Genomic DNA, 16,525 nt, shown 5'->3' on the forward strand with positions numbered 1-16,525 from the left:
CCCCTGCCCCCATTTGTAGAAAACTGAAACTGCAAGTTAACAGCTACTCCCCTTTTGCTTATTGGAGTTCTTGGTTATTTACTGAGAATGTTTCAAATAATTCTGTTGGGCGTCATCACAGTTACTAGTGGACATACCATCTAATCATGACCCGTAGCAGCTCTGGTCTACCTAAAGGGAGACAAGCTTTCTGACTTGTTGCTCTAGAAATGTCAACAAAAGGAAGACAGTTTTCAACTTTATCTCTCATATTTCCTTTGAATTCAATAGGGTCAGCTTCACTAGTGTGCGGGAAGCAGATAGACAACACAATTTAATTGCAAAGTTGGGTGTGGCTGTTATAGTGATAAGGGAAACGAAAATGGAAGGAGTTTGAATAATATTTATTTGAAGAGTCATAGCTTATCCTCTATAAGCTATTTACAAAGTGCATAATATTGCATCAATTCTTAGAAACGAACCACTGGAATGTATCTCACGGGTTAAGAGTCTATAACTAATGTGCACCATTAAGGAAGACCAAAATTCTCAGGAAACTCTTTTATTATTATTATACTTTAAGTTTTAGGGTACATGTGCACAATGTGCAGGTTTGTTACATATGTATCAATGTGCCATGTTGGTGTGCTGCACCCATTAACTTGTCATTTAGCATCAGGTATATCTCCTAATGCTATCCCTCCCCCCTCCCCCCACCCCACAACAGTCCCTGGATTGTGATGTTCCCCTTCCTGTGTCCATGTGTTCTCACTGTTCAATTCCCACCTATGAGTGAGAACATGCGGTGTTTGGTTTTTTGTCCTTGCGATAGTTGGCTGAGAATGATGGTTTCCAGCTTCATCCATATCCCTACAAAGGACATGAACTCACCATTTTTTATGGCTGCATAGTATTCCATGGTGTATATGTGCCACATTTTCTTAATCCAGTCTATCGTTGTTGGACATTTGGGTTGGTTCTAAAGCTTTGCTATTGTGAATAGTGCCACAATAAACATACGTGTGCATGTGTCTTTATAGCAGCATGATTTATAATCCTTTGGGTATATACCCAGTAATGGGATGGCTGGGTCAAATGGTATTTCTAGTTCTAGATCCCTAAGGAATCGCCACACTGACTTCCACAATGGTTGAACTAGTTTACAGTCCCACCAACAGTGTAAAAGTGTTCCTATTTCTCCACATCCTCTCCAGCATCTGTTGTTTTCAGGAAACTCTTAACCAGAGAATGTAACACTATTATCGGCACTGTCATATTTAATAGCACACAGGTAACTGTACACACACACACACACACACACACACACACACACACACACAAAGAATAAGATAAAAATAATCACATGGTTGTACTTATTTCCACATATTACCTATGATATCATCATGGGTGTAAATGTGCTTATATACACGTAACTATATAAATTCATACATGCATATGGGACATATTTGTATACAATGTTCTTCTGGCACACAAAGTACAAAAAATACAAGTGACATGCATAATTTTTTTCAGAAAATGCATTATTTCCTATGCATATGAACACAGACTATTTATTATAAATCCATATAGAATACACTCTCCTGACTAAAGAGGTCTAGTTCTTGATACATCCAAAGGACCCCCAAGGGTAACATTATAATAAGACCTGTACTTAGACAGACATGAAGCCAGGCTGAGAGGCATGAAAGAATACATACACAACATTTTTGGGAGTTCCATGTTGCAATGAAGTGTTAACACCACATAATAATTGTATTTGAAAAATTCCAGATGAAACAGAAATAAGTTAGGTCTCAATCAGAAAGCAATCTGAAGGTCCTATTGTAATTAGCAATCAAAATGCCAAACGGCACCAAGAACATGTAAGTGGAATAGTATTTTCTTTTTAGTACCACCGAGATAAATGTCACTTAAGATGTTATATGCAAGATATTTATTTAGGCAGTTTAGAACCCTGACTAGTACCCAGATCTGCATCAGACATGACTGAGAATATGAGAGTTTGTTTCATGCCTTAAAAAAGTCAGCAAGCAAGGTCCTCTGAGGTCACAGCAGGACCACCATGGAACAAGTCCCAAGTTCCCTCCTCAATGTGGCTTCAAGCATACTTGCAGAAGCCACTTTAACGCACTCTGCCATGAACTCAAACACTGAAACAAGTGTCTTTTCATGTACACTGCTGCAAAACCACAACTCTGATATTTATAAAAAGTCTGTGAGGCAGATTGGACTTTTTTTTTGCCAAAGCAGCAGGAACAGTAAATAACAGTCTTTAATAGAATACAGATACATAAACAAGATCAGAATGTGTTTTAGGAATCTTTAAAGTGTCCTTCTATTAGAGGATAACCAGTGTTTTTACCTATCTTCGTATTTTCAGGACTTTTCCTCTTAATAACAGAACATGGGAACACATTTTAAAGAGAAAAAAAAAATTCACTTTCTAAACTGGGTGAAAAGACAAAAAAAGAAAACCCTGACAAGAACAAGATACAATAGTAGCTTATTTTACTTATAAACAGCTTTCCTCTATGTCTGTAAAACTTGGATTTTATCTGCAGACAAATAAATGGATATATTAAGAAAAAGACACAGCAATTTTTTAACATTATTAAATTCCTGTATTGTTCTTTTGTTCTTGGAACAGGAAAAGAAAGGCTACTGATAAGGAAAAAGCACTTCATTTGCTTTTCGGGAAATTGAAAAAAAAAATCCCAGTGACAGAGAAAATAATAATGAAGTGTAGGAAAACTAGGAAGTTGTCAACCAGAAACAAAAAAAAACACATCCTCGATTTAGAGGGACATTCCAGTTCCTTAAAAACTCACACAGACATTAATTCATGTTAATTCCTTCCCTTTTCCAACTTTACAGGCACCACTTACTGCTGCCACCTCCTCCTGATGCAGAAAACACTTAGCAGGAGAAACCACAAATCAAAAGCAGGAAGGCACACTGTAAGAGTATATCCCTACCTTTGCATGTATCATCAAGCAATGGGAATCCATTATTCTTATCTTAGAGCGTATGTACCATTAAAAGAATGGTCTCATAGCTTTTGAAACAAATTATTCAAATGTCCCAGAACAATATGCTTAGTGAAGGTCAATATGAACTAGGGAATGAGTCAAATTTTATTATTAGAATGTTTCTTTAAAAAAACTCAAATATTTAATTTTAGTGCTCTTAAATACCTTTCTTGAGAAAGTTATACATTTCACAAAGAACAAAGAAGTGCCGATTCTAGAAGTAAACATATGTGTCTATAAATCACAAAGTAGCTTTTAAACTGATTAAAGTTAACTTTGATTCTTGTTTATCAATGTCTTCCAGAATGTCTACCGGGCATAACACTATTCAGACTGGGTATGGCTGCTCCACCCTCATTATAACTCCTTGTGTATCTGATCTCTTCCACTAGACTTCTTAGGGCGAGGTCCTTTCCATATTCATCTCAAATGCCCCTATGCAGTGGGCCAGCCCCAGGACAATCCTCCCCAAGGGAGCAGGGCTCAGTCAGGAAGGGGTATCATTGACTGTAGAAATCCTTGCTCCTTCCTTCTGGATTGAATTCAATATGAATTTCACAATTAGGATTAAAACGTGGGGATGCTGGCAGAGGTAACACTCTAGGGTACAACCAATCAAAAAGGGTAAACAATTTAAAATTTTTCCTAGATTATAGTTACTGGTGGAAACGAGAGAAAGATGATGCTGGGCTTCTGAGGTGGAAAAAAACTAAAAGAATAGAATAGGGAGGGCATAGAGGGAAAAAGACAAATTTGGCAATCTTTACAATTTTCATGTAAGGTTAGCTCCATTAACCTTCAACAAGAACTGGAGGAAAGTAGAGCTTTGCTTAGAGGTATATTTTTACGTATGGTGGTATGCATTCAGCCCTGCTTCCTCCCATTAGCAAATTTTTTTTTCTTTTTTAATTAAAACTCTCTATTTAAAAGAGCTTTTTTTTATTCTCTGAGGATCTCTTAATCAAGATACTAGTAAATATATAATCCTAGCAAGACAGGAGAGTAGAAAAAACATAGGGTCTAATAGAGATTCCTTACCTATTGTGATAAAATTATAAGAATATTTGAAATGATCACTTTTTGACTGCCTGTGAGTTTATGCTAAAGTGGTTATGCTCCCAGACTCTTTCTTGAACTTCCCTTGCACAGACTTTTTTTTTCTCATAAGCAGGATATAAACTGTCCAGCTTGGTTGAGTTGTCCACAATCCCAGATCGTGGTCTTGGAATACTAATTACACTAATAAGGTTTTAATTGCCTGACAGCTCCTGCTTATGCAAGCCCTCTGGTTGATGGAGACAAGCCTGGGGCTGCAGCTCTGCTCTGCAGGAGGCGGAGAACCCCTGTGGACACAGAAGGGACAGCTCCAGCTCCCCCTGGAGGGAAGGGAGCTCTGCCATGGGGAGTGGTCTCCACTCACAGCAGCCTTTGCCAGCAGCTCAGAAGGCCTCCTGGGCTGGGATTCCAGATCCTTTCTCATGTCAGTAAAAACCTTTGTGGGGGCCAGGGCTTAGCTGGACACAGCTGGGCAAAGCAGCAACTCAGCAGCTCTGTGTTACAGAGCACATGCCAAGCCCTGGGAAAAACCGGGAGGTCACCTACAGCCAAGTCAGAAACCACAAACACGCGCAGGAGTGCTCAGGGCTACCCCAGCAGTGAACATGTCACCCTGTTAAGGTCAGTCATTAGATCAACATTTTTTAAGCATCCTGGGTAGGTGGAGTCTTTTAGGCATGGCCCTCAAGAACACCATTTATCTGGCTCAATGTGTCAGGCTGTTTTCGTCCTTGTAATATTAACAATAAGTCTCTTTTAAAAACACATAGTAAGTACATTCTATTTAATCCTGAAATAAAGCCCAGATGTAGCAAAACCTGCTCACCTATAACTTCTGGTGCTCCTTTAACCAACTTGGGATTAGGTATGGGAAGAGGACAGAAAGGTGCTTGAACTAGGCACATCTTTGGACAGAAGAGATGGCTTCAAAGCTCAGAGTTAAGAGTTGAAGCAAATAAAAAGCTGAAAAAAAATCCATGAATGAATGGTATAGAACATTATTATGCTGTTTACAGATGACTGTATAGAAAGTATCACTCTAAATGTCAACTGGAAAATTTGTTTTTTATACCAATCCTTTTTGTAAGCTAATGTGTAGGAATAAAAAGGCTCCTTTACACTCACACTCCTATGGGTAACTGGATATAAAATATTTAATCATGACTTCTTTTTTTTTTTTTTGACGGGCACAAGAAATCACAACAACCAGAAGGTCACTGTATGACTTCCAACAGTTAAAATGCAGGTATAATTATTCAACCAACAACTGCTCCTCTCCAACTGGTCTCAGGCCAAGTTCCTTGAGTTTCCTGTTTTTATTTCCCAGATAATTTGAAACTGGTTTCTGCCTTTTGGTAACCTTTTTTATTTTCCTGGTACCAGTTATCAAGACATCAAAACAACGATTTAAAACATGTTTCTAAGGACAATTCTCCCCAAAATTTGTATCTGTAACAAAAAATTTTTAAATATTAACTGTCCAACGTAAATAAAAGTATACTACTTACAAAAATATGTAACTTTGTCTACACTTTCTTTCCCAATGACATTGCTATTTAAAATGAAACACATGTACTTACATTTTAAAGTCACTTTACAGATCTGTGTTTACAGATATACATACTCACGAATATGTATATGTGTGTGTGCTTATGTATATATGCTCCAAAGAAGAAAAGACAAAGAATATTGTCAATTTGTGATTGTCTTTACAAACAGAGTGGGATAAAATTTAAAGTTGCATAATGGTCTTACTGCCTTATAAACAAGTACCTTTGATGGTACTTGGGAAGCTAAAGGAAAAATCAGCTGGGACCTTGATGATAACGAGGTCCCTGACCCACCCGGAAGGTGAGGTTAAATGTGTTTTCCTTTGGTCAAGGGAAGGGAATTCCAGATCCTTTGCTCATGTCAGGAAAAACCTTTGTGGGGGCCAGGACTTAGTGTTTCTAAACTTGATAAGCAGTGTTAACTGGATTCCCCTAAAATAAACTTTTTAAACAAATTATATGAGCTAAAGCAACACATTCACAAGCATAATACCACTTTCAGATGTAACTAGCCTAACAAAACCAGAATCTATGATGAGTAAGTTTGATGAAACAGCTGTGTAACTTAAAATTTAGGAATCTGTACACATGAAAGTCCTGAGGCAAAGAAGGCATGGCCCTTGCAATACAGAATGCTTGGTTTCAGGATAAGTAAGAATCAGTTTGAGAGGTTATCTTTTTTTTTTTTTTTTTTTTTTTTTTTGGTTGGGGGTCAAATATTAGCAGAGTTAAACTAGTAAGACTTATCAAGTTTAGAAACACTAAGTCCTGGCCCCCACAAAGGTTTTTCCTGACATGAGCAAAGGATCTGGAATTCCCTTCCCTTGACCAAAGGAAAACACATTTAACGTCACCTTCCGGGTGGGTCAGGGACCTCGTTATCATCAAGGTCCCAGCTGATTTTTCCTTTAGCTTCCCAAGTGCCATCAAAGGTCATATATTCTACTATCAATGAGTATATTAACAGCAGTTTGGAAAGGCCAAGAGCTTTCCCCAAAATCCTTTCCCTTAAACTTCATAAACCTTACAAAATGTACACAACCCACCCATTTCCATCCTCCCTCCAATGGAACAATTACAGTGGTGATAATTTGTAACGACTGTCTTATTAGTTTAACTCTGCTATATAATACTCTTATAGTAAACAGCAATTACATTTTTGGAGAACATATAACTTAATTTTCAGTATATCTGATCCTGTGAATTAATGATTATTTCTAATACAGTCAACATATTAGGAAATATTTTGAAATAATGGCATTTAATGCCATATAGGAGATCAATATAATTGCCAAAAAAATCCATAGACATAAAGTTTTAGATATATTTGTAAAGTTTAGCAAAGACCAAATGGGTAAACCTATGAAAAGGATCAACTCTATTAAAAGCAAATGATTTTTCCAGCATCCGAGTCCTAGGCTTTGTTTTGTCCCTTACCATGAAGTCCTGTATAATACGAAATATTTCATTTTTAATTTAACATTTACTTGAGAAAAAAATTTTTTAATTGCATAATGAAATCATTACCATGTATTAACATTTGAAGCAAAGCAATGTATAAGATATGCTTTTTTAAAAAAACAATGAAAGTAGTAGTGGAAATCAAAATTAGGTCCAGTGCCTACTTGAAGACATGATGTTCTCTGACACCAGCACAACAAACCCATTTCTCTGTGCAGCGAAGTCGATTCACATAAACACTCTATAACTTTTCTACACAAACTGTGGTGAAAATGGGCAGTAACAGCTTCTCCTTGCGCTTGCTGGAAATGCAGATTTCCCTAGCCCTGGTCTAGTCCTCGTCAAGCAAGCTCTCTATGTGACCATCAAGCTCTCTCAAGTTTGAGAAACCTAGGAGACACCCTCAGTGCATGATACCCAGGCTCCCCATGGACCTTCAGCTCCGTATGGGACAGCGGGTAGGGGCAGAGCTGGGAGCCTCTGTCTTCCCTGTACTTATGCAATGGCAGCAGGTTTCTTGCTACAGCTGAAAAGTGTCTCCATGAAGTGGTTCTAGTGGCAGGAACGTTAAGAGGAAATTCTGTTGTACTATTTCAAAGGCGGCATGAATGCTAATACTCCCAGCTCCACCAGATCACATTTACTTGGGTGTTTTCTGTGAGCATTTTCCCCCACGCACATAAAAAATACCCAAAATGCTTTTGAGAAAAAAGTTATATAAATAAAAATATGGTATAATATTTCTTTCTAAATGCTAAAGATTTGTTTACTGACAAACAGTACAGATGACATAAGATTTACAACATTTTACTAGGCCACACACAGCACAGGGTTGTACTACAGCCTCTAAGCCAAGGACAAGGTAACAATCGAGAATAAAATTTAGCACGTACGCTTTACTTGTGTAAAGAAAAAAAGTGAAATAAGTGAAATGTGAAAAACTAAAAATGGAATAAGAAACTCATGATATTACCATTTCCTTAGGTAGCACTGAAATAGTAAATTTAGAGTACAGGATAATTAAGTTAATGATCTGAGGCAACTGTTATCTAGGCTTTTAAAAACGAAAAGAAAAAAGGCTATAAAAAGAAGTCTTTGTGTAAAAATTAGTTTCATTTCAGAGAACATAGCCATACAATATAAAATTAAAATAAAACAAAAAAAGCAAGCTCCCATAGTATATTGAAAATGTCTCTTGCAATTTAGGTCATTTAGAAAGTAGTCCTCAGGTAAAAGCAAACTAAGGTGTAGTGGCACATGGCATGTGCTCAACACATTCTTTTCGAATGAATACATGAATAAATGCATGAATGAGTCAACAATTAAAGCAGCTCTAAACTGAAAGCGGCCGCCTCAGAAGGTACTTGTAGAGAATGCTGAGTACCTTCTGGACTGAAAGAGTCTATGACTATAATCCTATTTCTTGAACTCTCTATCCAATTACTTAATCATTTCAGTGCTTCTACTCTGAACTAGCCCTAATCCCAGGTGTGGGTCTGACCAGCTCTACTATAGTCAAATGCTTTCAAAGGCTTTTTTGAACAAGGGAGTACAAATTAGTCAACCAATCACTTAATAATTAATTAAAATAATGTATTCCATTTTATACATCTCAATATTATGGGCACTAGCAATTGTGTTTTAGACTTTCACTTGGCTAACAGTAGCAGTCCTTGGATTTTCTTTTACTATGCTAACAGAGGAGTCACTTCCTGCACCAGCTTCACTGCACGGGGTCCTTTTATCTCACTCTCGGTGTGTTAACACTGCCAGTCACTTTTTTCCTTCATTATGCACATTACTGTCACATTAATCTTCCTAAAAATGCTCATACTCCTCACATCATTTATGTACTCAAAAGTCATTAGACACCACAGTCTCCCTCGGAGGGTGACTCATAAATTCTTATCTGCATCTCAGATCTCTCTGAGTTCCAGACCTGTAACTCTCATCCTCCCCTTGATTCTCCATAGATATACCTCAAACATAACCAGAGTATCTACCTCATTCAACCTCCCACAAAGCTGCTCTCCTTGTATTTCACATTCTAATAAACGACACCACAATATATCCTGACTATCATCCTCCCAAAATCTATCCTGACCACCTCCTCTCCAGCATTTATCTTGATAATAGTCCTCCCCAAATCTGGAAGTCTTCCCTTTCTTCATCCCCTAAAGTCAATCAGCCACTGAAGCCCACTGATTTGGCCTCCTTAATATCTTCCTATCTGTACCTCTCTGTCCGTCCTCTCTTTTCTATCCAAGGCTGCTCTTAAACTCTCCTTCCCTTCTGTTGAGCCAATCAACAAATTTCTCAGAGTTGGACTCAATTCCTAGTTCCTCCACAAAACCTTCCTTGATTTATCCGTCTTATGAATGCAACACAGCTCTTATTTGTCCACTCAATATAAAACAATGATGTATAGTATCACACGCCAATTTTTGTCTATTTTTTCTCTATATATTTAGAGAAAATAATTCAAAACAGCCAAAAATGATAAACCATTCAACATTCTCCAAACGTTTTCAGCTAAAACAGAGGAGAATTATCTAAAGGCCTAAGTGTCTTCCTCCTCTTGTAAAATGTTCACCGTGCAAGCAGGACTAGGTTCCACATATTCTACACCAATCTAACCCATGTGATGTGTGATGCAGCAATGATGAAAACGCATTTTATGGATAACACAGACACCCCTTCAGCCAGTTTCTGCCTGGTGATAAATCACTGCAAAGTAGGTTATTCTTATTTTTCTATACAAACTCCCAGTGGGGTTATAACTTTTTGTGGAGAGATCTGACTTTTCTCAGGGATATCTCTTTGTAATTATACACCATAGAGCATGTATGTATGAATTCTACTTAATGAGTTACTGAATTACATTTAAAAATTGCTTGTGACAAATAGCTCTATGTGGATGTCAGATTTAATTTGCCCAAAACAAAACTCCTGAGTCCTTCCTAAATCTGCTCCTCCCTCTAGTAAAGGGCACTACCATTTGCTTCAACTCCACATCTAAGAGTACTCTTTGATTTCTCTTTCGCTCAACATCCATATCAACAACTCCTGCTAATTCTACTTCCAATGGTATCTCAAATGCACCTATTTCTCTTCATCTCCAGCTCTCAGGTATGAGTCCCCATTATCTCTTACATGAACTACTAAAAGAACCCCTACCAGCCAGCTCTGTTCACACTCTTCCATCTCCCTACCCCAACCAGTCTCTTTTTCCACCATATTCATCTTTTAAAAGACAAATCATGTCAAACCTTTGCTCACAATCCTTTAATGGCTTTCCTGTGTACTCATCACAAAATCCACACACCTCATCATCATCTACAAGGGCTCAGGTGGTCTGGCCCTTACCCCTCTCTCCCTCCATTCTGGTAGCACTGTTTCTTCTTGCTAGTCCTTCAACACGCCAAGCTTGTTCTCTCCTCAGAGCTTTTGCAGTTGCTGTTCCATCCATATGGAATTCTCTCGCCTCAGGTCATCATAAGGCAAACTCCTTTGGGCCTTGAGATTTCAGTTTTAACTGCCCTTCCTTCATAGAATATGTCCCTGATATCCCTGAATAAAGCAATTTTCCAAGTAATTCTCTATCACAGCATACTGGGTATTGTTTTCCAAAGCTTTTATCATACCATATGCGATTTTCTTGTTTATTTATGTATTCATTGCTTGTGTGACCATCAGGCTCTCTCAAGTTTGAGAAACCTAGGAGACACCCTTGGTGCATGACACCCAGGCTCCCCATGGACCTTCAGCCCTGTATAAAAATGTGGGTAGGCACAGAGCTGGGAGCCTCTGTCTTCCCTGACTTAGGGGATGGCAGCAGGTTTCTTGCTACAGCTGAAAGTGTCTCCATGCTAGAGTTCCAGTGGCAGGACTTCAGTCCAAGTCCCCCCTGTGGAGTTAAGCTCCATGAGAGCTGTATCCTCAACAACTACAACAGTGCCACGTACGTATCTGGCATTTCATAAATACTTGCTGGATAAAATAAACAGATGAATGATTTCCAGGGTGTTTTATATTCTTCAGCAAATGTGGCGTGGTTTCATATTTCTGATTAATTCTTGAATTATGATCACTGAATTACAATAATTTTTTTAAAAGCCATGTACCCAACTTGGAATTACAGGCAAACTTAAAAGTTCAACTTATTGACTGCATCATGGAAACCTTTGGTATTGACATTACTTACGACCACTGAGCCCAGAGAGACCCCTAGAACATCCCCTGTGGCAGCTGCAGAGGCTGGCACTCTAGAGGCTGGCACTGCTTTCACTACTGCATCAAACTGATGTGCCCATGGTGCACTTATTTCGCTTTTGTGGTGCTTAGTCTAACGTATACCAAATCACTGATGAATAAGTAGTAAGGCACGGAAGTATAAACTTTGTTAAGATCAAGGTGGGATAACTTGTGGGTCATTCCCTTTATCAGACTTCTTCCTTAGAAAATACAGATCACTCTGACAAACTATTCTGCACCAAGCCATGGCTGACTGTTATCCAGTATCCTATTTCCTTTATATTTTTAACAAACTGATTTTATGATGATATGTTCAAGTATGTTAGAAAAGAAAGCAGTGAGTAAAATTGAGGACCAACTCCCTCTAAACAAACATAAGTAATACACAGGAACCTTTTCAATGCCCAGAAATTTCCAGTATTCTCCATAAGTCTATAACATTGAAATGCCCTGCAATGACTTCCACACATTTTTTAAAATGTTATAGCAACATTTCGAATTCATTTTCAGCATCACCACCAAAAACACAGAAATGGAGACCCATGTTTTCTCATTATGCTCTGCCAAGAATACGATTCTTCTTGCCCTATCCCCACCACTGCACACCCTTAATACTATAAACTACTCAAAGAAGAGTCCCTAAAAGGAGGCTTTAACTAGACTATTCACCTTCCTGTAAGAGATTCGAGAGCAAGTCTAAATTCGCCAGGTCATCCATCATCACTGCACTCTTAACCCCTCTTGGCTTTACAAAATCACCCATGCCCTGTACAAGCCTCCCTCCCAAATCCCATTCTGTGCCTTCTAGGGCTTATCAACAAAATCCTTTCTGCCCTCATTCTTCCCTCTGGATGTTCCCTTCACCTTCTTGTGTAAATTGAAACCTAGGTAGTACCTGATTACTCTTTTTCCCTTGAAGTCTTCTCAAATGGGAATGGCTTTATCTCCCACATTCCATAAATCCTGGCAGGGGCATAGGTATCCTCTTTGTTCTCATTGCTACTTTAAGATCATTCTTCCTTTTCCCCTTTAAAAAATAAAACTTTGTCCACTTGAAGCATATGCAATTAGATATCACCAGCCACACGGAGGTGTGGCATTTACCTGCAGAACTTCTGGCTCCATGTCTCTTCCCTGCTACTATTCCTTGGCATCTTCATCATTGGTAGAGGCACTCCATCCTGACTTGCCTATCTGACCTCCCACCCCCAGTGATGTTGTTCTTCACCCCTCTTCAATCAACTACATCATCCATAGTAATTTCTAACCCTCATTACAACCAATAATAACTTTCTCTTCAAGTATTCATTTCCACTTGCTTCCTTAGCTATCTCACTCCATTAATTCTTCAATCCCACTAGAACCTCCCCTCCACTCTCCATATCACTGACTCCCTGATTTTGTCTCCTCCTCAGTGTGGATTACATGGCCAAATCACTATAAAGCTCTCTTATATAATCCTCAATCCCCATGACTCCCTCTCTCTCTTTCTACCAGAATGGTCAAGAAAATACCCAACCTGCTTCCTCTCTACCTACACTGCACACCTACCTAAGAACTAGAGAAAATCACGCAACTGTGCTGGCCAGCCTCTTTTCAAAGGCATAACCACTAACCTCAAGTAAGCTGTCAGCACCAGTAGGTGACCCTACTACATTTCTCTAGTTAATTCATTTGTCCTCTCCTTTAAAGATGTCTGTTTACATTTTCCTCTCTCTTTGATTTTTCACACCCTTTCTTCCATCTCAATGTCAGATGATGACCTTCTTTTATACTTCCCTGAGAAACAGTTTTGTCCTTTTTATTCCTCAAAGTCTTTGCTCCTGCAATTGCCTTTCTTACATTATTGGCTTTTCCTTCTTACTAGATCATTCTGGTCATGATCCAAACATGCTGTAGTATCTCCTATATTTTCTTAAGCTCTTCTTGACCTCTACATTCCCCTAAAACAATTACCCTATTTTCAGTACCATTTTATCACGAGACTCCTCAAAAGTCTTCCTACTTCTATTACTTGCACTATCATTCTATTTCAGGTTAGAAACCCTAGAATCATCTTTGTGTAATTTTCATCCTTCCCTTTCTTGCTAGCAGATACCGTAGGATCTTCCATCAAAATGGTGCATATCCATCTCTTCTTTGCTGTTTTCCTGCTGCCACTCTAGTCCAGTTTCTTGTGGTAACACATCTAAACAGCTGAAAAGCTCTCCAACAAGCCTCTTCACTGCCATTATCTCCCTCTGCTAATCCAATTTGCATTCCACCACAACCAAAGTCTGCCTAATACTGACTTCACCATCTTCTTTCTGATTCTGTCTGTTCATAAACCTACAATGATTTCTGATTGCTCATATTACCCAGCTTAAGCTTATTGCACAATGTTTATGACATTTCATAACCTGGTCCTATCCTGCCTCGAATCTTTATTTCCTATTGTCCACCAACATAAAACTCTGCTCTTTCAGACCAGTTTTCCAAGTGTATTCCATGTAAGTCATGCAGATTCCCACTTCCACATTCTCTTCTTTCATCCATGTTGGCCTCATCCTGAAATCTAGCATCATCACTATTCTAAATCGTTCAGAGTCTACCCTCCATGATACCTTATCATACAATTCCAAATCATACTTTCTTGGCACTGAGGTCCTATAGCATTCCAAGTCTCTGTCACTATTAACGACCTATTTATTAAGTATGATCTCATCACTAATTCCTTCATATACAATATATACCTGAATATAAGTACGCTTTTTCCTTCAAAATTCCTTCTCAGAAAAGGGAAATCCCCTAATCCTGACTTCTTACAAGATCTCACATACTGCCTGGTGCTTTATTTTGAATAACAAAGCACTGTTTGTAGAAGATACATTAACCTTAAATGACCTCAACTAATTCCACATTTGGATTACATAGAAGCCATCTGAAATAATAAGTTGGAAAATAACAAGTAAAGAAATTCAATCAGATATGGTAATTACTCCTGTGGGAATGATCTCAAAATTGGGAATGATCTCAAAATTGGAAATGCTGGATCTCACAGCCTTTTTAGAATCACTTTAAAAATCAATAAACTTAATCTCCACATGTTAATCTCCACATTGCAAAGATCATAATAAATACATGCCTAACTAATTACAAATGCAATTGTCCTAATTTTATGTGACGAGATACTGGGTTTTGGGACAAAACTTCCCGTGATAGCATCATCCTTAGATGCAAAATCTGCTGCATCTCAAACAACTTAGGTGGCAGTGAAGAAGGCATGTTTAGGAGCAGGGCATTAAATGACCTGGAAGGGGGCCTGAGAAGAGACAATGACAGCAATGGTGAGGCACTCACCATTTAGGACAGCTTCCTGAAATGTAAGAATAGCAAAAAGTAGTAATTCTAAATTGCTGTATGACTTTATATGAATAAGTTTAAATGTGTTTGGGCAAATTATTAACTATGTAAATAGACATGTGATCACGTCATCTATATCCCTAAATGTTTACATACTGAAGTTGGCAAAATACTCTTTTGTGGCAGGCAATGGGTGTGGGGAGCAAAGAGCAACCGAACAACAGAAATGAGTTAGGTAAACCAATGGTATTGTTTAAGTCATGATGTGACAGGAAGAATACTTGGTGTGATTAGTACTAGCACTGATACTCATCAAATGCGTGGAAGCTCAGTTTCCCAATGTTCAAGTTCAAGGACTGGACTAAATGTTCTCTAGGATTCTCTGCAATTTGCAAATGCTATTTCTATTGTTTTCTACTCTATTCTTTTCTAATGATTCAGGAGCAATGGTAAATACAAAGAGAAATGTTATTTTGTAGGCTATTGCAAATTTCTTCTTCCTTACCATTTAACTCAGAAACTAAGTACATTTCCAAAACTTCAGTCCTGCTTTACTGCCCTTGTAAGCTTGATTTCTGGACTTTAAGAATCCTTGGTATTATATTACCAACCATTCCATCTTACAGTGACATCATTTTAGAGATAAGAGGTATATTTAAGAACGTCTCTTTCAGTATTTTTTTTCCCTCAAGAAGAAACTCGGGCTACAAGAGTTTAATGCTGGTTAGCGGCAGAGCTGAGACCCAAACCCAGGCTTTACCCCTTTTGAATTTTGGCTATGAGCCATGGCACCAAGCTCTGGGTTACTGTGGTCATGAGTCATAGGTTCAATTCTTGAAGTTTTTTCTCGGTTGTATGTATGAATGTACAAAAGTTATGGGCCATATCAGTATAATTTTCTTGTTACTTGAATGCAATTTCTGACTTCTCTCCAGAGGTGAAGAGCCTAATGATCCCTCCACGCCCTATGTGATTCCTGCCCTCCAGCAAAACCAACCTAAGCCTTCAATCATCACTGCATAATTCTCCCATTTCTGCTAAAGAGATAACTCTTTCATGCCAGATGAGCCACATTTCTAATTAGCAGACTCTCCTCATGGAGCACCATCCTACGGTAAATCAAACAGAATGGACCTGGTGACAACAGATGCTGATCTCAAGCACACCGCTTGTGAAATCATCCATTATGCAGAGGTGGCCTAGGAGGGCTGGCACAGAGGGCCCTGTTCACACCACCACAGCACCGCCATTCCATAGCGTCTCGGAAACACACACATCACATCAGCACCTGGTAAACTTTATGCATCTTAGTTGGGATTATACAAACTACCCCTCTCTGTCAACTCGTCTTTGACTTTTCTAGCTCAAATGCTATTACTACTCAGAGTTACATCATGCTAAGGCTTACGACTGGATGGTTAACAAAAATTAATGCTTACCTTCAATTCTCTTTAAAGCTGAAAGGCACATATCCTGACTTGGAAACTCAAAGGGATTGCTGCAGGTTCGAATGGTGTTACATTCACATTTCCCATTGATTATATTGCAGCCAGCAATAAGGTTTTCATTGCATGGTTTAAAACCAAGCAGTTGGTCATCAGTCCAGTTCTCATCTGTAAAACAATTAACAACCAGATAATGTGTGTTTGCAGCTTCATTCAAAGGCCTGTTTGAGGGCAAAAATGCACTGGGATGTCAAGATTAACATTCAATTTTGACAAATCAGTTCGTGAAAGGCAGTCTGGCTGAAACTTTACAAATGAATGAAACCCAATCTCTTCATAATAACTGAGAAAACTGAAATAATAGCCATCCATGTAGGCATTAAATAGC

At 38.5% G+C, this 16,525-nt stretch overlaps 1 protein-coding gene across 4 annotated transcripts in view; it reads right to left on the bottom strand.

Annotated features, from left to right (window-relative positions):
- The window catches only part of CRIM1 (cysteine rich transmembrane BMP regulator 1), a 198,558-nt gene that overhangs the window by 141,266 nt on the left and 40,767 nt on the right, over positions 1–16,525 (bottom strand). For 3 of the 4 annotated variants that reach the window (XM_032178495.2, XM_032178498.2, XM_032178497.2), the window contains exon 2: positions 16,132–16,305. The exons of the other annotated variant lie outside the window; for it this stretch is intronic. In XM_032178495.2, the coding sequence (XP_032034386.1) occupies positions 16,132–16,305 (174 nt within the window). The remainder of the gene's footprint in view (positions 1–16,131; positions 16,306–16,525) is intronic. 4 annotated transcript variants of the gene reach the window in all.

The sequence above is a fragment of the Hylobates moloch genome, unplaced genomic scaffold (genome assembly GCF_009828535.3).
Source record: "Hylobates moloch isolate HMO894 unplaced genomic scaffold, HMol_V3 SCAFFOLD_15, whole genome shotgun sequence".
In the NCBI taxonomy this organism is placed as follows: Eukaryota; Metazoa; Chordata; class Mammalia; order Primates; family Hylobatidae; genus Hylobates; species Hylobates moloch.